Raw genomic sequence first — 23,411 nt, 5'->3', positions numbered from 1 at the left:
TTTATATATTTTCATGACTGGCCCCTTTCCTCCATTAAGGTCTCATCTGTGAAGTCACCTCCTTAGGGACATATTCCTTATGTATCCCAGTGGGCTCTACTTAGTTTCTATCTTAGCACTCATTCATTTTCTCCTTCATATTTATCAAATTTGAAATTATTTATAGTAATTTTTTAAAATTAATTTTCCCACTGATAGAGTAAGCTCAGCAAGGGTGTGCTCTGTTTTGTGCATCAGGCCAGCCCAAAATACCAGTTGTGTCTGACACAGTGTTCACTCAGTAAATAGTGTATGAGCAAACTGGAGTCACACATCACTCTTCCAATCCCAGCCCTGCCACCAATGTAGACAGATACCTTTCCCTCTAGTAACTCCTTTCCTCATCTGTAAAAATAGGTATTATAACACCCACACAAATTATCTCCCAGAGACACTGAGAACCAAATGAGGTAAATGGGATGAAAGCACTCGGCATCAAAACCGTTTTCTTCCTCTTCACCATCCAGAACTGTGCCAAGAGGCCTCGTCTGGGGAAGTCTTCCTACTGGCCTCTGCGGCCCTTGCCAACATTACCTTCTTTGACACGATGGCCTGTGAGATGCTTCTGCAGCTGAATGCCATCCGCGTCCTCCTGGAGGCCTGTAGTGACAAACAGAGAGTGGACACGCCCTACACCCGGGACCAGGTGAGAGGCTTAGGAGGGACCAGGCCCAGGGGCTGTCACTATGTGGACAGAGGGTAGGAGGCCAGTGCTCAGCTTCTGGGGTAGGGGAGGATGACCTGGCCCGACAACATGTGGTCAGTCCTGTTAGTGCCTTCTTCTGGAACTTTGAACTTTGCTTTCTGTGGGAGGGAAGATGAATATGTTCTCAATGTCCTTTCACTGACCTTGAAGACTCCGTATGAACTTTGCACTTTGTCCATGCTAATGACTCCACAGCCTTCTTCTGTGTCCATTCAGACTGTGCACCCTGGAGAGGCAGAGAGACCCATGGGTGTGTCCCTTGACCTCCTCTCAAAATCTGTGTCCCAGTCATGTTAGTGCCCATCTGACATTGTACCCTGCAATTAATTGTTTCTTTCCTTAACACACACACACACACACACACACACACACACAAAAAAAAAAAAAAAAAAAAAAAAAAAAAAAAAAGCAAGAACATGGTCTTTGGGCAGACTTTGATTCTGAGCCTCAACCTCTACAACTGTGACAGGTAATTTTTTTTATTTGTTCTTTTTAGTTACACATGACAGCAGAATGCATTTAATTCATTTTACACAAATGGAGCACAACTTTTCATTTCTCTGGTTGTACATGATGTAGAGTTACATCATATGTGCAATCATAGATGTACATAGGATAATGATGTCCCTCATTTCACCGTCTTTCCCACCCTCTGCCCCCTCCCCTCATTCCCTTCTGCCCAATCCAATGTTCCTCCATTCTTCCCTTATCAACCCCGTCATCCATTATGTATCAGCATCCACTTATCAGAGAAGACATTTGGCCTTTGGTTTTTTGGGATTGGCTTATCTCACTTAGCATGATATTCTCCAGCTCCATCCATTTACCTGCAAATGCCATAATTTTATTCTTAATGGCTGAATAAAACTCCATTGGTGTATATACCACAGTTTCTTTATCCATTCATCTATTGAAGAACATCTAGGTTAGTTCCACAATTTAGCTATTGTTAATTGAGCTGCTATAAACATTGATGTGGCTGTTTCACTGTAGTATGCTAATTTTAAGTCCTTTGGGTATAGGCTGAGGAGTGGGATAGCTAGATGAAATGGCATTTCCATTACAAAGAATCTCCATACTGCTTTCCAGAGTGGTTGCACCAATTTGCAATCCCACCAGCAATGTATGAGTATGACAGGTAATTTTATATATTTGAACTCCAGGTAGGTTTTTGTTTGGGGAAATGTTTTACTACTAAAAGTCTTTGAAGACATTGAATGAACAACTTCCAAAGCCTGTTTGAGCTGTGATATTCTAGAATTTTATCCCATTCTACCTTGTGCTTTACCTCTTCTTTCCCCACCAAGGGTGGGGTGGGTGGATCAGGATGGATTTTAGGTCTCTGTAAATTCTTCCAGGTATCTGATCCCCTAACTCCCAACCAAGCTCATCCCTGTTATATATAGTCTCTCATCCCCATCTGTTCTTTCAGTCTCATCTCTGAGCTGAAGCAGTCTTAACTTTGTGTCCTCCTACCCTGGCATCTCTAGAGAAGTGCCTTCAGCTCCCTGGAATGATCTTTCCTTAGAGTCCATACCTCACAATACATTACTGACCTGTCTAATGATATTCATCCCTCTTTAATTATTTCATGAGAAAATTTCATCCTGAGAGCATGGGCCCTGTTTGTACTTCTCCAGGATTTCTTAGGCCTTCTACCCACCCTTGGTGAAGTTTCATAAATGCTTGTGGAATGAAGGGAAGAAGCAGGATGGCACTTGATCCTTGTTTCCCACTCTCAGAATCACCTGTGGAAGGGAAGCTTCCACACAAACTCCCAAAGAAAAATTTCTACTGTACACACATTTGAACAGGAGAGTGCTGATAATATTATCAAGCTGGTGATAGTTGTTTCATTGCATAGGAATAATGAGGCTTAAGAGGATGTCTCCTAAGTCATATGGTTGGCAGAGAGCTGGCCAAAATTTAAATGCTAACTGGACCTAGAGCTTGATCTTTGACTCATCAGCTGCCATCTTTGAACATGAAGGGGAGGAGACATGCAGCTGTGGGATCAGAGACTGGGTGTTCATCTTGCACATACCATTTATTAGTTGGGTGACATTGGTCAAGTTATAGCCTCTTGGGTGTGTGTTTTTTCACCTATTAATTGGAGCATTAATGTCTGCCTTGCAGAACTTTTGTGAAAGTAAGTGAGATAATACATGTTAGGACCTAATGACCTGCTACAGTTCTTAACTCCTAGTAAGTTCTTAATAAACAGTGAATATCATTATTTTTCAAACCTGGTACTCCAAGGAGAAGTACCAACAGTAAATTGTTCAAAATCCTCAGCTGGGCCTTCCAAGTCATTCATGATATGGTTCCAGACTTCCTCTCCAGTCTAATTTATTACTTCTTAGAGTTGGCAAGCTCCCATAGTGATAAGGTGTGCTAGTGTGAACAGATGAAGAGAGCCACCCTGTGGGCAGCTCATGGACTATCTCCTGAGGGGATGATGCCCAATGTCTCCCCTTGTTATGGGGAAGAAGCTGGAAGGTCCGCCCACGTGATCTTCCTTATATTCTTTTCCTAAGCTAAATACCCCCAGTTTGACCAGCCTAACATGACTTCAGATCCTTCCACCTTCTAGTGCCTCTCCTGTGACTTACTCTGGTCATTTCATACAAGATCCAGTAGTGAGGCATTAAGAACATGGACTTTGGAGTCGTATGACCTGGGCTTAAAGCTTGTCTGCTATTAATTATCAAGTAACTTTAGGCAATTAAGTCTGCTTTTCTTCATTTGTTAAAATGGGAATAAATAAATACATACTTTGCAAAGTTGAAATAAGAATTAACTAGTGAATATAATTCTTGGTACAGGTCCTGGAACTCGACACTATTAAATGAATGGAAGCCACTTTCAGTGTTATTAATATTGTTGGCACACAGCACTGAGTAGGAACTTCCAGAGAGGAGTGGCTTATCTATAAAAATGGGCATGCCTCTTTCAGCTTGGTTCTGAGATACCCTTCTGTTCTGCAGGAGTGGCTGGTCCCCTCTTGAAGCCTCACTGATTGCTGGGAAGGAGAGGGCTCAGGGTAGGATGTGGATAAGCTGTAGGCATATGGCAGTTCTCTCTGCATCTGGAGTGGGGAGTTTTCTCTGTCCTCCTCTCTGAGCCAGGCATGTCACCCACTGTCCTCAGGATGGCTTCACCTTCTACCCTGGCTCTGAGCAACCACTTAACTAGTGAGAGCACACCCATTAAAGAAACAAATGGCTCTTTCCTGTGGCAGAGGGAGGATTAAGGTGATCAGAGGTCTCTCTGTAATGAAGACAAAGAAGATAAATTAGGCTCTGAAGTGCTCACCACCCCCTGAAATACTTAGGAGATTAAATGTCCCATAAGGCTTCCAGTAATGAATCTGTTGATGACGCCAACTCTGCGCTGAGCCTCTTGGTCTTGGATCTATGCTTTGTCCATCTCTGTTTGGACAGTGAGAGCCCGTCCATCATCTCAGCAAGCTGAGTCCACTTCATTTATCCAACAAAAGCTTCACTGGGCATGCTTGTCCTATGCCCACCCTTGGGGTGAACAGTGGTGAGGGGCCTTGGGTCAGGATTCTTCCACCCGCTTCGGCTAATCTAGAGGAGGGTCATATGGGCTGCAACTGGATATGATCAGGTTTCAAGAAGAACATCCTAACAAGTGATTTTTAAGCTAGGAGGTATTTGCTAGGGGCCATACTGCCCAGGGAATCCAGCTACAGACTTGGCAGGGATGAGAAAGGGACTGCCTCTGAACTCTGCCCATCAAACAGTGATGACCAAGATTGGAAAGTACCTGGCTATTTCATCTACTCCACCACAGAGACTTTTACTGAGCCTGGCTTTTTGTGATCTTTGGAGAGTGCTTTCATGGAAGTAGAGGATGCTGTCTACACTTCCCATGGAACTTTTAAATGGCCAGGTGTTTTAGCATTTTTGGGACCTCTTTGAATATCTTTTATTAGGAATCTATTTATCAGAAATGTCCATTACTAGGAGTTGTAATTTTGACTGACATCTCAAAAGTCCTCTATAATTTATAAAGCTTTGTCATGTACATATATGACATATGAACCCAGCACAAGTTTTGGATTCAGGCAGGCCTGAATTCAAATCCTAGCTCTGCTATTTCCTGTGTGACCTCAAACAAAGTACTTAATCTCTCTGAGCCACAATCCTCATCTACATAATGAGTATCATAACATTTCCTCCCTCCTCATGTCATTATGATGATTAGATGGAATAATGCTCCTGAGATGCTGAGAATCAAAGTAGATGCTCGATTATGTATGGCTCATGGATGTGTAGTAAAACTGATTGGTGTGGGTCTGAGACAGGGAATGTCAGCTTTAGAACAGGAAGGTAGGGTCAGGAAATGTAGTTATTGTGGTGCGGAATGTTACACAGTGTGAATTAGCTTGTGGAGTGTGTTGCTTCCATTTGTGTGTGGGCATGTTACCAAGTGTGTGAGGGGTGATAAGGAATGTAAGTCACATAAAGGGGTAGATACTTTTATTGGCACATGAAGAAGAGGCTTTGGGGGAACCCAGGATCACAATATCCAGTTCTGATTTACCCCAGAAGCCCCTCCCTTTAAATCAAAGGCAAAGCAAGCACAGAGAATATGGTCTGGAATTTACCTGCTTTCTAGAGCCTCTCCAGAAAAGTCCTTTGCCTAGTGCTTACAGGGCCTCTCCAGAAGAGTCCTTTGCCTAGTTTACTAACAGCCTGGGACCTTCAGATGGTAGTGAATGCAATATTGGTTGTTCTTCTGGTCCAAAGGGCTCCTCCAACTCTAAGACCTTTCTTCCTTTTGGGAGTGATCTCGTATTCACTCTTGGTGCTCAGCCCATATGCACTGGTGTTATGTTAGTTAGTTCTCCTTGACCCTGTATTTCAATGCTGGGTCCTTTCCGGCTCTGCTATCCATAGGCAGGTTATAAACATTTTATTTAACAAATGTTCTGGGTGCTTGATGGGCTAATGTCCCATCAAGTACTCATTACAATTATATAACATATTTTAAAAATTTCCTATGGTATGCCAAATAATGCTGGCCCCACCAAAGATGCCCATATTTTAATCTCAAAAACATAAATAAATTACCTTACATGGCAAAAGGCATTTTGCACAAGCAACTCATTAAGGATTTTGATATAGGAATGTTACATAGGTGGGCCCAATGTAATCACATGGGCTCTTCTAAGAGGCAGGCAGGAGGATCAGAGTTAGAGAACAAGTGATCAGGGAAGCAGAGTCATAGTAATGTGGTGCTAGGAGGCAAGGAATGTGAAATGCCCCTAGAAGCTGGAAGGTAAGGAAATGGATCCTTTCCTAGAGCCTCTGGAAGAAACACAGAACTTTCAATACCTTGATATCAGCTCCTTAAAACCCATTTATGACTTTTGACCTCCAAAATTATAAGATAATAAAATCATGTTGTTTTAAAGCCACTAAGATTATAGTAATTTGTTACAGCTGCAATAAGAAGGTCATACATTTTCATTAACTAAGGCACAGAAATTTAGGTAACATGGCTAAGATCATATGGAAAATAAGTGATGGACCCAGGATTTGAACCTGGGCTAATCCATGCACTTAGCCACTCAACCACATTGCCTCTCCCTAGGGTCTTTCTCAAGGGTAATGTCCTCTGTGTTCACCAAATAATTATAGAGGGAACAGGAGAAATAGTATTGTGTGGAGAAACAGGACTTAATTGAACACCATCAGACTGAACTGAATGAGCCTGGGCCAGGGGAAGCTGTCTGCCTGGCTCCTATATTCTGTTTCCCCATGGCATTGCTAGCTTGTATCCTTCCAGGTAGACCAGTTGTCCCTAAAATCCCAGGCATGGGCTTGATTGCAAGGAGAAACAGTGACCCCTTGCCCATCCATATCACAGTGCATACAAAGATGTTTCAAAGGGGAGACTCAAAGCAGCAAATAATTGGCATTTATTCAAATTGTGCTTAATTGAATACTTCATCTGCACCTCAGAAAACCACATGGGGTACAGACTCTGTAAAGAGGAAGTAATTTTCATTAACAGGATCTAAATTAGTCTGACACAAAGACCTACCTGGAGCCTTTGACACAGAGGATAATTGCTATGTTTGAACTCGCTGCTTCAGACAAAGGTTTTCTTTTTCCTTCTTTCCTCCTCCTCTTTATCCCCTTCCTTCCTTCCTTCCTTCCTTCCTTCCTTCCTTCCTTCCTTCCTTCCTTCCTTCCTTCCTTCCTTCCTCCCTCCCTTCCTCCCTTCCTCCCTTCCTCCCTCCCTCCCTCCCTTCCTCCCTTCCCTCCTTTTTCTTCTTTCTTTCCTTTCTTATGTAATCAATCTTGTCAAGCAAGTGTCTCTGAGAGGCCAGGCTGGAGGTGCTTGGAGTACAGCAGACCCTCTGGTGGGAGGAGAAGCTATGCTCAGAGAAACCGGACAAACTGTAAGCCCACATGGCTTGTAGCCTGTCCCTCTTAAGCCTGTGCAGTTTGTTCATCTTGGGGAACTTTCCACCTTTGCATATTTAACTCATCTTTTCCCTCTAACGCCTTCTACTCAACCCATTAACACTCGCAGTCCTGAAAGAAGAAAAAAAGAACTTTTAAGAATGAAGCCTCCTTTTCTTCTACTGTCTTTGTAAAATACAAACATGAGCTTGTGACTCCCTCATAAAGCAGTGGGTGCTACAGGGTTGGCTTTAGGATGAAGGTTTTGGGGCATTCTCCTGTGCCTCCCCTGGCAGCCCACTCCAGACCTGCTTACCCACCCAGACCCTGCCCAGGCCTGAGTTGGAAGGGGCTACTACCCAGGGTACAGAAGAAGCCTCAGCATGTGGTGTCCCCTTTTAGCATGTGTCTAGAGGAGAAGGGGAGATGTTCTAATAATACGGCAAGCTTTTCCCTTTCTGTTTAAGAGATGTGTACATGCTTTATTATCTAGAGTAATGTGCCAATATTAAGCCAATTAAAATCTACATACTACTTTCTTAATAAGCATCTAGTTGCTATACAGTTTCAGAATTTAAAGTGCCTGAATTGTCCTCTGGAGATTGTCAATTGCTGTCTCAGAGGTGGAGGCATGGCATCTGCTTATCCTGTGCCTGAGGCTTTGAAGGGGCATTCAGGAGATTAGGCCTCCATCCACAAGTAGTCTTTTAAAATTTATTATTTTTTAAATTACCATTTGAGGGTGCTGTCTGCTTCTGTGGAGAAGGGTGAATTTTCATTTTGCTGCTTATTTCAGGAGCATTGTTACAGGTGGTCTCTGTCAACAGGTAGCACATTTTCAATAAATTCCAGTGGTGTTCTGGCACTTCATACAGTATGGAACCCCTTGCTGGTCCATTCCTTAATCCGCTTTTGTTCTGTGAGTTGGCTGAGCTCCCTTGACTATGCCAGGCAGTGGGATGGGTTACAGCTCATGAGATTGTAACCAAACCTGCTATCTGCCTGATGTCTGTGACACATTACTGAAGACCTAGTCCTTCAATGCTGACCAATAAGTGAAATTTATAAAGTGTAGCTGACTATGACATTTCTTATTCAATTCCTTATAATACCTGATGCTTGGGGTGTAATGTTGCCTCTTCACATGAATGCTCTCTACCTTGACCATAGTCTTCATTAATTTCATGTGAAAGTAGGCAGGGGTGGGAATCATGGAAAGAGAGGGGGGGGGTCCTAATCCAGGGCAGGGGTAAGTTTCAGGAGGACAAGCCAGTACAGAGGAAACCAAGGGAGCAGTGACCTGTCTAATCTATCTGCATTTTAGGAGTTGGGTCCAGAGAGGCCCTGGATGAAGACACCTGGGACCCAGCTTCTTCCAAAGCAAAGCTATTCTTTATGTTTGGGGTCCTGGGGTCCTTGGGGACCATCCTAGAGCCATATGCTGGTGAACAGGCATTAGTCACTGGGGACTACACCTGGGTGGCAGGAGCCCATGATGACGGATGGAAGAAAATACTGTGGAAGGATGAGGTGAGGTGAACAGTAAGGAGTCCTGGGCTACAGGACACTTATTACTTGTCTGGACCCGGTAAACATCCAAGTTTGCAATCCGTGGGCTCCCAGAGCCCAGCCTGTGCAAACAGGCTTACCCTGCCCAGACTTAGGAGTCCTGCTGTTTTCCAGGGACCTCTAGCTGCATTTTCACCAAGGTGGATCTCTCAAATCCTGCCCCACTCCTGTAAATAGCCCTCTCATCAAAATCTCTTAGGCTAAACTCTGTGAGACTGCCTCTGCTCCCCAAAGAGCAGGGAGTTTAAGCAGTGCTGGCTCTATGCCAGATACTCTCCAGCATGCTTCCTGGGAACCCTCACATCATCCCTAGCTGGCAGACATTACTATTGTTCCATTTTGTAAGTGGAAAGGCAGAGAGGTCAAACCATTAGCAAATAACCGAGTTCAAACTCATGCAATATAGCTCCAGTTCTCACACTGTCAACCACTAAGTAATAAGTAATAAGCTGTAGCTGCCCTGTCTATGGAGAGCATTGTTTGAATCTTGTGTGACTATTTTCTTAGTTTCTCAATTCTCTTTTCCAGATTGTGACCATCTTGGCAAATATGTCTGTTCTGGAGCAGTGTGCTTCTGACATTGTTCAGGAGAATGGTATGTCTTGTCAGCAGTGCACATGTTGTATGAATTATCTGGGTATTTGGGGCCACAAATCTTTGTTTATGGGGATGCCTTCCTATGTGTAACTACATATATATGTACATGTCTCTGCATTTGTAGGAGTGTATATATGTGTGCTTCTGTGTATAATCAGGTCAATATATAAATAATTGTTTGCCTTCATGGATGTGTTAACTTTTCATCACTGTGACCAAAATACCTGACAATAACATTTAGAGGAGGAAAAGTTTAATTTGAGCCCACAGTTTTAAAGGCTCAGCCCATGATTGGCCAAGTCCATTGCTCTGGGCCTGAGGTGAGACAGAACATCATGGTGGAAGGGGCATGGTGAAGGAAAGCTGCTCAGATCATGGTGACTAGGAGAGAGAGAGAGAGAGAGAGAGAGAGAGAGAGAGAGAGAGAGAGAGAGAGAGAGAGAGAGAGAGAGAGAGACTGACTCCAGGTACAAAATATAAACCCCACAGCCACACTTCTAGTGACCTACTTCCTCTAATCACACCCTACCTGCCTACAGTTACCACCCAGTACAGTAGTCCATTCAAATTATTAATCTATCAAGTGGATTGATCCACTGTTTAGGTTATAGCTTACATAATCTAATCATTTCACCTCTGAACATTCCTGCATTGCCTCACACATGTCCTTTTAGACATGTGACACATGTCATATGCAAACTGTAACAATGGATTTAAATTCTACTGAGAGAGACAGTGAAGGAGAAGATACAGAATACCAGATAGTGATAGTTCCATGAGGGAAAAATCAGGGAAGGGGGCAAGATGGTCCCAGTATTGGGATCATGGTGGTGGTTGCCGTTTTAACTAAGGTGGTGAGGAGAAAGCAGATTTTTCATTATGATCCCCAAAGTAAAAAATCTACCCCTACCAAGACACACATTCCAACTTAAAATTGTCCCAATCTCATTGGGTTTGGCCTCAGTAGAGAGCTGAAGGGTGTGGAAGGGGTGAGGCGGGCAGCAGGTCGGCAGCCTTAATGCCTCTGCTGCTCTGAAAGCATCTGATCTCCCACTTGCCCCATTCCACCTTGAACTGAGCGCTTCTGCAAGGTCCAGATGAGGTGAGGTGAGGCCAGGTCCCCAGCCTGGGAGCTCATCTAGTCTGTCTCTGCCGGAGGACAAGGTGGATGCCTTGCAGCTGGGAGCAGGGAGCGGTGTGGCGAGGCTTCCTGTGACTGGGAAATAAGGGAGCAATTAGCAGACAGTTGGAGACCAGAGACGCTAATGAGGCAGAATGAGTTGGGAGCCTGGGCTGGCTGCTGCTGCTCCTATGAACCCCCCTTTTAGCAGGCTGCCCTGCCGTCTTAACAAACATACACTTCCCCACCCCCCACTGCTCTAATACTAATTGAAAGACATCATTTTGTGTTAATTTTCTGTGATTGAGCTAATAATGAGAAACTGTGCTGAGCCAGCTGAGGCCAGGAGGAGAGGCTGCGTGGAATCAATTGTGCCCACTCCCTCCAGCACTTAGTCTTACGCTCAAGTGGTCAATGGGAGTGGGCCCACAGGTCTGTGTACTTGAAGTTGGAATATCTTGCATCTACAGAGGGTTTCATGGTTTGCAAAGTGCTATTGGCTTGACTTGTTCAGTCCCCAGTTACTAAGACCTACTCTGTGCCTGGCATTGTGGTGAACAATGAAAACAGTTAAATAAGTCCCTGCCTTTATCCTAGAGGTCTCCCAATCCAGAAGGGTGGCCTGCCTTGGCAAAAGTGATTACATGGTTGGGGTGTGACACTCACAATAGAATGATGCCCCAGAGTAGGGGTGGCACAGTGGATGGCAGTGTGAGAACTGGAGCTATATTGCATGGGTTTGAACTCGGCTATGAACTTGCTAATGGTTTGACCTCTCTGCCTTTCCACTTACAAAATGGAACAATAGTAATGTCTGCCAGCTAGGGATGATGTGAGGGTTCCCAGGAAGCATGCTGGAGAGTATCTGGCATAGAACCAGCACTGCTTAAACTCCCTGCTCTTTGGGGAGCAGAGGCAGTCTCACAGAGTTTAGCCTAAGAGATTTTGATGAGGGGGCTATTTACAGGAGTGGGGCAGGATTTGAGAGATCCACCTTGGTGAAAATGCAGCTAGAGGTCCCTGGAAAACAGCAGGACTCCTAAGTCTGGGCAGGGTAAGCCTGTTTGCACAGGCTGGGCTCTGGGAGCCCATGGATTGCAAACTTGGATGTTTACCGGGTCCAGACAAGTAATAAAAATGCATGAAGTGGACTCACCTAGGGATGGGTCTATATTATCTAAAAGAGTGAACTTCTAATAAGCTTCTTGTCATGTAGAAATGTGGGCCTACTGTTGTCAGTTTGGGAGTTTAATGAGAAGAGGAAAGACAGGAAAGAATGGAATCAGACATAACTTTCCTATGTTCATATATGAATACACGACCAGTGGAACTCCACATCAGGTACAACCACAAGAATGGAATCCTAATTAGAATAAGTTATACTTCATGTATGTATAATACATCAAGGTATACTCTACTGTCACATTTACCTAAAAAGAACAAATAAAAAAATTTAAAGATTTATGAAGGAGATTTTTTTTAGAAATAAAAAATCTGGATCTTTATAGAAAATGGGTGCAGACTGAGGCAGTTGGGAAATGGCTCACACTGAATGTCGATTTGTCCACAAACCCACAGGATATGAGCTGTTGGAGAATAGAAGGGAAACAGGCATCCTCTGTAGAAAGACAGGGTAGGTAAAGGCTGCCAGGTGGGAGTAGATGTGGATAGAACAATCAGAAGATAGGTCTAGTTTCAGGGGAAAGTGGGAGGGTTTTTGGCAGACTAAAATCTCATGTTCTCAGTAATCCACCTTCTTCCAGTGTTTGAATTGCTCAAAAATATTTGATCTAATGATTTTCCAGCCTACACTTTGGTCACCCTCTACCAGGAGACTTGTAACCTCTAGACCTATCACAGATGGCAGGCAGCCTCAGAGACCAAGAGGTGATAGATGTGACTTGTCTGAGTTCCAGTACCAGCTCCCCCAAGGACCCAGTGTGTGACTCTGGGCAAGATGCATCCCCTGTCTCTGGACCTCAATGTGGAATTAATAGTATCTAGTTCATGAGGCTATTGGGAGGTTTTAGGAGATCACACATTTACTGTGCACTTAGCACAGTGCCAGGCATGTCGTAAAAGCTCAGGAATAGCATTTAAAAAATGAGGATGTCCTCCAAATGCCCCTTCCCAGTACAGTAACTTGGTGCATAGAATCAGGCACACCCCTATAGAATTGGAAAAGAAAAGAGGTGGCTGTGTCTGGTGCGCACCCTCTGGTTTGACAGCCTTTGAAGTCATTTGACGGCCTTTGCTTGAGCCCAAAGGACATGGATCCAGCTGGTCCCATGGGGAAGGCACCATTGCTCCAGGTGGGTACCAACTGTTTATTGCTTCCTGCCCAGGAGTCCAGCTCATCATGGGCATGCTATCAGAGAAGCCAAGGTCTGGGACCCCAGCTGAAGTGGCAGCCTGCGAGAGAGTACAGCAGAAAGCTGCAGTGACCCTGGCCCGTCTTAGCCGTGACCCAGATGTGGCCCGGGAAGCCGTGCGGCTCAACTGTGAGTGATGCTGCTTGTGGAGAGGGGGATTTGGGGATGAAAACAGCTCTGATTTCATGGTGGCATTGGTGGACACAGGGCAGGGACTAGCTGGGGTGAGCCCCTCTCTCTGGCTGCTGGGATATGCTGGAAGTCCAGCCTACAGTCCCTAGTCTAGTTTATAATTTGGAACTAAAGAAAGAAGAAGAAAGAATTGGAAAGGCAAAAGTTAGCCAGAACAGTCACTCTCCTGCAGACTCCCTGTTAATGAGGACCCCATTCTTTCAGTCACTCATTCATTTATTTATTTATTCACTTATTCAGGTATGTTTTTTACTCATTCATTTACTTATCCATTCATTTGTTTATTTACTCACCAATTCATTCTGTCATTAACCTACTTGTTAATCCACTTATTTGCCATTCATTCATTCATTAATTCACTAATGAAATTGCTAGTCATTTCCCTAACAAATATTTTCAGAGCTAAGCTAAGTTTATGCTAAGTATATGATATCAAATACAATGATGTCCTGACCACAGGCTTACAGCCTCATGGGGGTGACAGATATGGAAAAAAAAAACTACATTGAAGTATCATAGAGCTATTTGTCAAGCCCATTTTGTAGGCACAGGAAGTAGACCATGTGTATCTGGGGATGGGGGGTGGAGGTCAAAGAATGTTTTAGCAGGGAGGTGAGTCATCAGCTGTGGTGGTAACCTTTCCTCAAGAGAACTCTGGGAAACATTGGTAGGTTCTGTAGTTCTTGGTAATTTTAACTGCAATACATTTTCTGACTAAAATAGGCAATTAGGGGGAAAAAAAGCATAGCTGGGAAGGTCCTCTGGCACCGACATAGATGTTAAACAGTTCTGGTAAAACCAGAAGTACGTAAACTGGAAGTTCTTTCTCAGAGTGACGGGTAATACCTCCACTGCATTTTAACTAAGCTCAGTCTTGGCCAGTGTCCTGGCACTTGTGGGTTTGACTTTGATGCTCCAGCTCTTCCTGCCCCTGATCAGGGTCTGTTCCCAGCTGAAGTACAAAGTCTCCACCATGCTTTCCTCCAAGTGAGTTCAGTCTCCTCCTCGGCAGATTAGGGACTAATGGGGGCCCTGTGTGTAAGGCAGGGCCAGCACCTTGGGATCGGCCTGGCTGGGCCTTCATGTCTAGGACATGAGTTTCTCCCTGTGTCTTACGCAGGTATGTCACGTCTCATCGAGCTCTGCCGATCCCCATCAGAGAGGAACAGCAGCGATGCCGTGCTGGTAGCCTGCCTGGTGAGTTCTCAGCCTTCCTCCAGACTGGAGGCAAGGAGAGCTGTCTGTACCACACTTGGCTTAGCTAATGTTTCAAACCTCTCTGGACTTTAGCTCTTCTCTTAAAATGGTTATAACTGTAATACTTATTTTTCTTAATGAGTAAAATTGTGATGAAAATTATATGAAGTCATATATGTAAAAGATTTGGGCTGAGAAACTGCCCCCCGACCCACCACCACTATTTTAGTAGACTTTTTAGGAGAAACTTAATGGCAGATCAAAACCAGAGTGGTGGACTGGCAGGAGGTTGGGTGGTGGTACTCATGTCATGGCGTCTGCAGGACATGGGAACCAGGATACCGATGTCTCTGGCCTGTTCTGAAGTGGCCACTATGAGAAAAGTCTTCTTTTTCCCTCTGCTGAGCTCTTCCAACATTGAGGCTCCCTCTCCTTTGTGGGATAGGAGGGAAGGGAACTTGACAGGACAGGAGGATCCTTCAATCAGACACTAGGATCTTCACATTGAACCTGAGCGAGTACATTCTGGAGATTCCCATCCAACCTACTGATGGTAGGGGGCCCACCATAAAATAGCAGTGGCAGAGGGAGAATGCATCGTGCTTTGTCTATACACCTCTCTCAGTGGGGCTGTAATGAATCCCAGAGCAGAGTAGCTTCCAGCTGGAAGCATCCAGCAGCAGAGAAGCCATTGTATAAACAGAGCCACTGACCTCCAGAGAAAAGTGCCAAATCTTTGGTCCTCAGTGAACACACAGGAGAAATAATGATTTGAAGGATCTTTCAAGCTGAGTCATAGTAAAGCCCTCTCCTCATCCTGTCATTTTAAAACTGAGCCCAGCTCATTTCTGGGAGCTGCTGATGGGTTTTGCACAACTGTAGAACTGTAGAAACAGCGGGGCTTTGCGGTTAGACAGACCTGTTCTGGTCTTACCATTAATGAGCTGTGTGACGTTGAGTAAGTCAAAGTGCTATGTATTTTACTCAGTAAATATTTACTGAATAATTTTGTGTGCCATTTACTCTTTTAGACCCTGGGGAAAAAAGAGACAAAAATCTCTGCTCTTCTGTGGCTTTTATTCTGGAACATACAGGGTGATCTTAATGCTTTTCATGCCTTTGGCAGTCTGGTGAATATTATTCTCAGAATAGAGTTTTAAGTGCATAAAATAAAATATATAGAATTAAAAAGAAAATCAATTATATTAAGACAATTATTAAAATATTTAAATATGTGACATATTAATATGTACTTTTTAATCAATGCATTAAATAGGTTCTAGCAATGGGTTGAATAAATATTATAATGTTGACTAGCAATGGCTATAAATGATATTCCATCCATATTGGAATATAAAAATATCTGTGACTCTATTGGTGAACAAGAACAGAGATGGTTAAGACTTTATGGTTTGTTGCTCTAAGTTTCAGTTAGAGGTTAGTGAAAATGAAGATATATCTCTCATCCAAGTTCATAGGCCCTCTTAAGTTTGCTTGATCTAGTAAGCAAAAATTAATAGCTGGCAAACACTGTGGAGTCCAACTATCCCTTCTTTACTGCTCCACTGAATAGGCCCCAAGGACATGTTAGGAACATCAAGAGTACTTGGAAGCTCCTTTCTGACAGTGAGCTTGTTATTATTTTTATTGTCATTTTTACTATTGGTTTGAAGGAGGGCACACAAAAGGGTTTGGCCACTATCTTTAATCACTCAAAGGACTTTCAAGAAGAAAAGGGTTTATATTTGTTCTTGTGGATGAGCTGGATGTCGGATTAGGGAGGTGGTAGAGCCCTGCTCCCTAATCCACCCCTGCCTGAGTTAATTTTCCTAATGACAGTTGACAATCATAACACTCCCATGAGACCCCCAGAGATTCCATGGTTCCCCATTATTTAAGGGCTAGTGTCCACCTACTCAGCCCCAGGGCCTGAAGGCTTCCCACTATCTCCAGGCCCTGCACAACTATCAAGCCACAGTACCCTAAACGGTGCCCTGGCTCTTGCCCCAAGCGGATGCCCTCTCTACAACTGTTTATTGAAATTTTGTTCATCCTTCAAGGCTCAGTACATCCCCCTCCTCTGTGAACTTTTCCAGGGGCCCTCTGTGGTGGTGAGACAGGACGTACACAGTACATATCTGGGCCTCTCCTCTTGGATTCTGTCTTTCCCACCTGAGGCAGGTTGTTTCTGTGTTCCAGGTTCCTGGAATTTAAACAAAACCTATCTGCCTCTGGAGGTGTTGGTTTGTTTACCAGACCATCTTATCCCCAACCAGCTTTCCTTCCCCATCTCTCATGGTCCTGGTCTCACTGCTGACTCACGAGGGAGGGTTTGTATTCCTACCCTCTCTAGCCTGGAACCTTCTTAGGAGAGTGGTCTTTTCCTAGCTCTTTGTATTTCTGCAGGACCATGCGTTTGTGACTGCTGATTGTCTGACTTAGGGATTGGTAGACTTTCCCTTCCTCTTTCCCCAACCACCAGGGTTTGTTGCATCCATGGCTTGACTCCAGAGGTTCCAACTTGGCTGGAAATGGGTGCACTTGGATCCTGTCCTGGAAGATGAAGTCGGAAGCTACTTTTCCTGCTCCTCCCCCGGCCTTCTTTCCAGTTTTGAAGGCTGTTCAGGTGGAGGGAGTAAATTTCAGTTATTGTTTCCTGTGTCTGGGAAAGTGACAGGGCATTTCGCCTCTCGAGAACAGAATTGATTTTTCCTTAATGAAGCAGCTGTCAGCAGGCTGCTGGGTTTGTGGAATACTTGGGTGTTTTCAGGCTGTCTGCGACTGAGATTCTGCGATGACTGGCCATTAACCCTCCTGGGAAGCAGAGGCTGAGAGAAATGCTTGGGCAGGGTGCTGGATCCTCTGAGGGTGCTGGATGCTGTTTGGGCCAGGGGTTCACTTCCTGTAGACTTTCTGGGGACCCTGGGGAGATGTGGGTGCCTGTTTTCTGTCCATCTTAGCCTTGGTTTGGTTTTTCCTTTCCTTCCCTCTCTGGGGTTGCCTCCTCTTCTAGCATTCTCATTCTTCAGACCTTCCCTTCTTTTTCTTCTCTCCCCTCTCTCCCCTTCTCTACTTCTTCCCTTGCCTCTCTGCCTCTTCACCTCCTGCCTCTCTCCCATCACCTCCAAGGTCTCCCATTCTCTGTGTCACTGTTTCTCTTTCTCTCTTCATCACCCTTTCAGTCCCTTCCCTTCTCCTTCACCAAGTTCACCTCTGTGTCCCATGCCAATGTCTCCTTCTTGTTCTGATCTCTGTTATTGACCCTTTTTTATTTTGTCTCTCTACTGTTCTATCTCATGTGCTCTATTGATGTGTCCATTTTCTCTCTTTCTTTGTTTTTTCTTTTCTTTTTTTTTTCTCTTTTGGTCTCCCCATGCTCTACTTTATTCTTACCCCTGATGATGCAAAATGCATGGCTGCCCTCAGAGCGGCATCTGCAGAACACTTCCTGCTTCTGTTTCCCTACCTTAGGGACAATGGGATTATGTCCCTCAGTTGGAGCCAGGAGGAATCAAAAAGTTCTTTAGAGTTTAGCCTCTTTAACCTTTGGGGTGGGTCAGACTCCAGGAGAGGCAGAATTCACTAGTCTGGGGAGTTTACTTCCTGTTACTAGTTACTCAGACCCTGTGTGTGATCTGATTTGAACTTGACAACATCTGTGACCCCTCACACCAGCTCAGATCATCCTTTCTTTTCCCTATTTTCCCTGATTTCTCAACCACAGTTTCAGGTCAGTTTTAAAGGAGCTCAGTTGTTCATTTCTTGGCAAACAGGTGGCAACCCTGAGGCTGTATCTCTGTAGTATGCTGATTTTAAGTCCTTTGGGTATAGGCTGATCCAGTGGGATAGCTGGATCAAATAGTAGGTCCATTCCAAGTTTTCTAAGGAATGTCCACACTGCTTTCCAGAGTGGCTGCACTAATTTGCAGTCCCACCAGCAATGTATGAGTGTACCTTTTTCCCCACATCCTCACCAACACCTATTGTTGCTTGTATTCTTGATAATCACCATTCTAATTGGGGTGTGATGGAATCTTAGTGTAGTTTTTATTTGCATTTCTCTTATTACTAAAGATGTTGAACATTTTTTCATATATCTGTTGATTGCTTGTACATCTTCTGTGAAGTATCTGTTCATTTCCTTAGCCCATTTGTTGATTGGGTTATTTGTATTCTTGGTGTAGAGTTTTTTGAGTTCTTTATATATTCTGGAAATTAGTGCTCTATCTGAAGTATGAGTGGCAAAGATATTCTCCCACTCTGTAGGCTCTCTCTTCCCATTGCTGATAGTTTCCTTTGCTGAGAGAAAGCTATTTAGTTTGAATCTATCCCAGTTATTGATTCTTGCTTTATTTCTTGTGCTATGGGAGTCCTGTTAAGGAAGTCTGATCCTAAGTCAACAAGGTGAAGATTTGGACCTACTTTTTCTTCTATTAGATGCAGGGTCTCTGGTCTGATTTCAAGGTCCTTGATCCATTGTGAGTTGAATTTTGTGCAGGGTGAGAGATATGGGTTTAGTTTCATTCTGTTGCATATGGATTTCCAGTTTTCCCAGCACCATTTGTTGAAGAGGCTATCTTTTCTCCATTGCATATTTTTGACACCTTTGCCAAGTATTAGAAAATTGTATTTATTTGGGTTTGTGTCAATGTCCTCTATTCTGTACCATTGATCTACCTGTCTATTTTGGTGCCAATACCATGCTGTTTTTGTTACTATTGCTTTGTAGTATAGTTGAAGTTCTGGTATTGCAATAACCCCTGTTTCATTCTTCCTGCTAAGGATTGCTTTAGCTATTCTGGGTTTCTTATTCTTCCAGATGATTTTCATGATTACTTACTCTATTTCTGTGAGGTACGTCATTGGGTTTTAATTGGAATTACATTGAATCTGTATAGCACTTTTGGTAGTATGGCCATTTGACAATATTAATTCTGCCTATCAAAGAACATGGGAGATCTTTCCATCTTCTAAGGTCTTCCTTAATTTCTTTCTTCAATGTTTTGTAGTTTTCATTGTAGAGATCTTTTACCTCTTTGGTTAGATTGATGCCCAAGTATTTTTTTTTTTTTTGAGGCTATTGCAAATGGAGTTGTTTTCCTCATTTCCCTTTCAGCTGTTTTGTCACTTACGTATAAAAATGCTGTAGATTTATGCATGTTGATTTTATAGCCTGCTTTTTTGCTGAATTCATTGATGAGGTCTAGAAGTTTTCTGGAGGAGTTTTTTGGATCCTCTAAATATAGAATCATGTCATCCACAAAAAGTGACAGCTTAAGTTCCTCTTTTCCTATTCGTATACCTTTAATTTTTTTAGTCTGTCTAATTGCTCTGGCTAGAGTTTCGGGGACAATGTTGAATAGAAGTGGTGAAAGAGGACATCCCTGTCTTGTTCCCATTTTTAAAGGGAATGGTTTCAGTTTTTCTCCATTAAGAATGATGTTGGCCATGGGCTTAGCATAAATAGCCTTTACAATGTTCAGGTATGTTCTTACTATCCCTATTTTTTCTAGTGTTTTGAGCATGAAGGGGTGTTGTATTTTGTCAAATGCTTTTTCTGCGTCAATTGAAATAACCATATGATTCTTATCCTTAAGTCTATTGACATGATGGATTACATTTATTGATTTATGAATGTTGAACCATCCTTGCATTCCAGGAATGAACCCCACTTGATCGTGGTGCACAATTTTCTTAATATGATTTTGGATACGGTTTGCCAATATTTTGTTAAGGATCTTTGCATCTATATTCATCAAGGATATTGGTCTAAAATTTTCTTTCGTTGATGTGTCTTTTCCTGGTTTGGGTTGAGGGTGATATTAGCTTCATAGAATGAGTTCGGTAGGGAACCCTCCTTTTCTATTTCCTGGAATACTTTGAGAAGTATTGGAATGAGTTCTTCTTTGAAGGTCTTGTAGAACTCGGCTGAGAATCCGTCTGGTTCTGGGCTTTTCTTGGATGGTAGATTTTTAATGGCTTCTTCTATTTCATTGCTTGATATTGATCTGTTTAAATCATGTATGTCCTCCTGGTTCAGTTTGGGAGGAGCATATGTCTCTAGAAATTTGTCAATGTCTTCGGTACTTTCTATTTTGTTGGAATACAGATTTTCCAAGTAGCTTCTCATTATTTTCTGTATCTCAGTGGTGTCTGTAGTGATATTTCCTTTTGCATCATGTATTTTAGTAATTTGAGTCTTCTCTCTCCTTCTCTTTGTTAGTGTGGCTAAGGGTTTGTCTATTTTGTTGACTTTCTCAAAGAACGAGCTTTTTGTTTTGTCAATTTTTTGAATTGTTTCTTTTGTTTCAATTTCATTGATTTCAGCTCTGATTTTAATTATTTCCTGTCTTCTACTACTTTTGTTGTTATTCTGTTCTTCTTTATCTAGGGCTTTGAGCTATAATGTTAGGTCATTTAATTGTTGACTTTTCATTCTTTTCTGGAATACGCTTCATGCAATGAATTTTTCTCTTAGAACCGCTTTCATAGTGTCCCAGAGATTTTGATATGTTGTATCATCGTTCTCATTGACCTCTAAGAATTTTTTAATCTCCTCCCTGATATTTTTTGTTATCCATGTTTCATTCAATAGCATATTATTTAGTATCCAGGTGTTGGAGTAATTTCTGTATTTTATTTCATAATTGATTTCTCAGTCCATTATGATCTGATAGAACACAAGGCAGTATCTCTATTTTTTTGCATTTCCTAAGGGCTGCTTTGTGGCATAACACATGGTCTATTTTCAAGAAGGTTCCATGTGCTGCTCAGAAGAAAGTGTATCCGCTTGTTGATGGATGGAATATTCTATATATGTCTGTTAAGTCTAAGTTATTGATTGTGTTATTGAGTTCTATGGTTTCTTTGGATGGATTTTGTTTGGAAGATCTATCTAGTGGTGACAGCAGTGTGTTAAAGTCACCCAGAATTATTGTGTTGTGGTCTATGTGATTCTTGAAATTGAGAAGGATTTGTTTGATGTACAGGGATGCACCATTGTTTGGGGCATAAATATTTACTATCGTTATGTCTTCCTGATTTATGGTTCCCTTAAGCAGTATGAAATGTCCTTCTTTATCCCTTCTGACTAACTTTGGCTTGAAGGCCACTTTATCTGAAATAAGGTTGGAAACCCCTGCTTTTTTACTGAGTCCATGTGCGTGGTAGGTTTTTTCCCATCCTTTCACCTTTAGTCTGTGGATGTCTTTTTCTATGAGATGAGTCTCTTGCAGGCAGCATATTGTTGGGTCTTTCTTTTTAATCCATTCTGCCAGTCTATGTCTTTTGATTGATGAGTTTAGGCCATTAACGTTCAGGGTTATTATTGAGAAATGATTTGTATTCCCAGTCATTTGGCTTATTTTTGGTTTTTAATTTGGCTTGGTTTCTCCTTTGAGTGGTTTTTCTCTAAGGTAGTTCCTCCCTTTGCTGACCTCCATTGTTGTTTTTCATTTCCTCCTCATGGAATAATTTGTTGAGAACATTGTGTAGTGCAGGCTTTCTATTTGTAAATTCTTTTAACTTTTGTTTATCATGGAAGAATTTTATTTCATCTTCAAATCTGAAGGTTAGTTTTGCTGGGTATAGGATTCTTGGTTGGCAACCATGTTCTTTCAGAGCTTGAAATATGTTGGTCCAGGCCCTTCTAGCTTTTAGAGTCTGGGTTGAGAAGTCAGCTGCTATCCATATTGGTCTCCCCCTATATGTAATCTGATGCTTTTCTCTGGTGGCCTTCAGAATCCTATCTTTATTTTGATTGTTAGGCATTTTCATTATAATGTACCTTGGTGTGGATCCGTTGTGCATTTGGTGTTCTGTAAGCCTCTTGTATTTGATTTTCCATTTCATTCTTCAGGTTTGGGAAATTTTCTGATATGATTTCATTGAATAGGTTGTTCATTCCTTTGGTTTGTATCTCTGTGCCTTCCTCAATCCCAATAATTCTTAAATTTGGTCTTTTCATGATGTCCCGTGTTCTTGGAGATTGTGTTCATGATTTCTTACCATCTTCTCTGTTTGGGTGACTTTATTTTCAAGATTAAATATTTTGTCTTCATTGTCTGAGGTTCTGTCTTCCAAGTGGTCTAGTCTGTTGGTGATGCTTTCCATTGAGTTTTTTATTTGGTTTATTGTCTCCTTCATTTCAAGGATTTCTGGTTTTTTTTTTTTTTTTTTTTTTTTTTTTTTTTTTTTTTTTTTTGAGAATCTCTATCTCTTTGTTGAAATGATCTTTTGATTCCTGCTGGTGCTCTTGCAGTTTTTTGGTATTATCATTCATTGCCTGCATTGCTCTCTTATCTCATCCTCTTCTTCACGAATCATCTTAATCATGTATAATCTGAAGTCCTTTTTCTGACATTTCTTCTAACATACTGTCATTGAATTCTATTAATGTAGAATCTAGATGTTTGGATCATTTTCTTCCCTTGTTTTTTCATGTTGTTCATGTATCTTCCCCTTAGCAGTGCAGATCTGGGGTATTGCAGATTTCCCCCTATAGGCTTATAGCGGCCCTATAGGTTTCCAAAACCCTTTCTTTAAGGGGAGATAAATATTAGCAGTGCCCAAATCAGGCACTATGCAATCCTAGACCAAATAGCCCCTATGGGGATAATAACAAAATTGTCATAGTAAACAAAATGAGTTCAAATGTTATCTTTGGTAATACAAACAGGTTTGTAATAAGGTCTGCAGTTTCTTATGAAGGACAAAGAGGATGCAGAGGGATGTAGAATGTGGCTGTTAATGGGATAAGAAAAGAATATACATAAGTTCTAGAAAATAGAAAGGGTGAGAGTGTAATCAAAAGAAATCGGATGTTAGCATGCAAAAAAGGGAGAAACAGACTCTGAGGGAACAGGTAAACAAAAGGAAAAGAAAGCAAGAAAAGTAAAGAAATAAAAACTTAAATTTTTTTAAAAAGGAGAAAAAAAGAAAATCTATAGTATAACAGTCATATAGTAATGAAACCTCCCAGTCTTCAGTAGCCTGATGCATGAGAAGTACTTGACAATGAGCTTCAAGCCTCCAGCAGGCATCTCAGGTTGGGATTTGCCCCACCCAAAGATCGGGCTATGACTTCCAGGATTATCCAAGATGGCCGCTCTGGTTTCGAAATGTGTTGGCAAATGGGGAGCTGCAGCTCAGGGGTGGACGTGGTCAGCTCGAGGTCCTGG

The 23,411-nt window shown here is 42.5% G+C and overlaps 1 protein-coding gene across 6 annotated transcripts in view; it reads left to right on the top strand.

The window, feature by feature from the left end:
• The window catches only part of INSC (INSC spindle orientation adaptor protein), a 130,682-nt gene that overhangs the window by 105,455 nt on the left and 1,816 nt on the right, over positions 1–23,411 (top strand). For all 6 annotated transcript variants that reach the window (XM_079102790.1, XM_079102791.1, XM_079102792.1 and 3 more), the window contains exons 9-12: positions 507–685; positions 9,283–9,349; positions 12,817–12,972; positions 14,156–14,232. In XM_079102790.1, coding sequence (XP_078958916.1) covers positions 507–685; positions 9,283–9,349; positions 12,817–12,972; positions 14,156–14,232 — 479 coding nt within the window. The remainder of the gene's footprint in view (positions 1–506; positions 686–9,282; positions 9,350–12,816; positions 12,973–14,155; positions 14,233–23,411) is intronic.

Source organism: Sciurus vulgaris (genome assembly GCF_902686455.1).
Source record: "Sciurus vulgaris genome assembly, chromosome: 11".
Lineage (NCBI taxonomy): Eukaryota > Metazoa > Chordata > Mammalia > Rodentia > Sciuridae > Sciurus > Sciurus vulgaris.
Note: the sequence above shows the minus strand (reverse complement) of the source record. Positions and strands in the feature narration are given on the sequence as shown.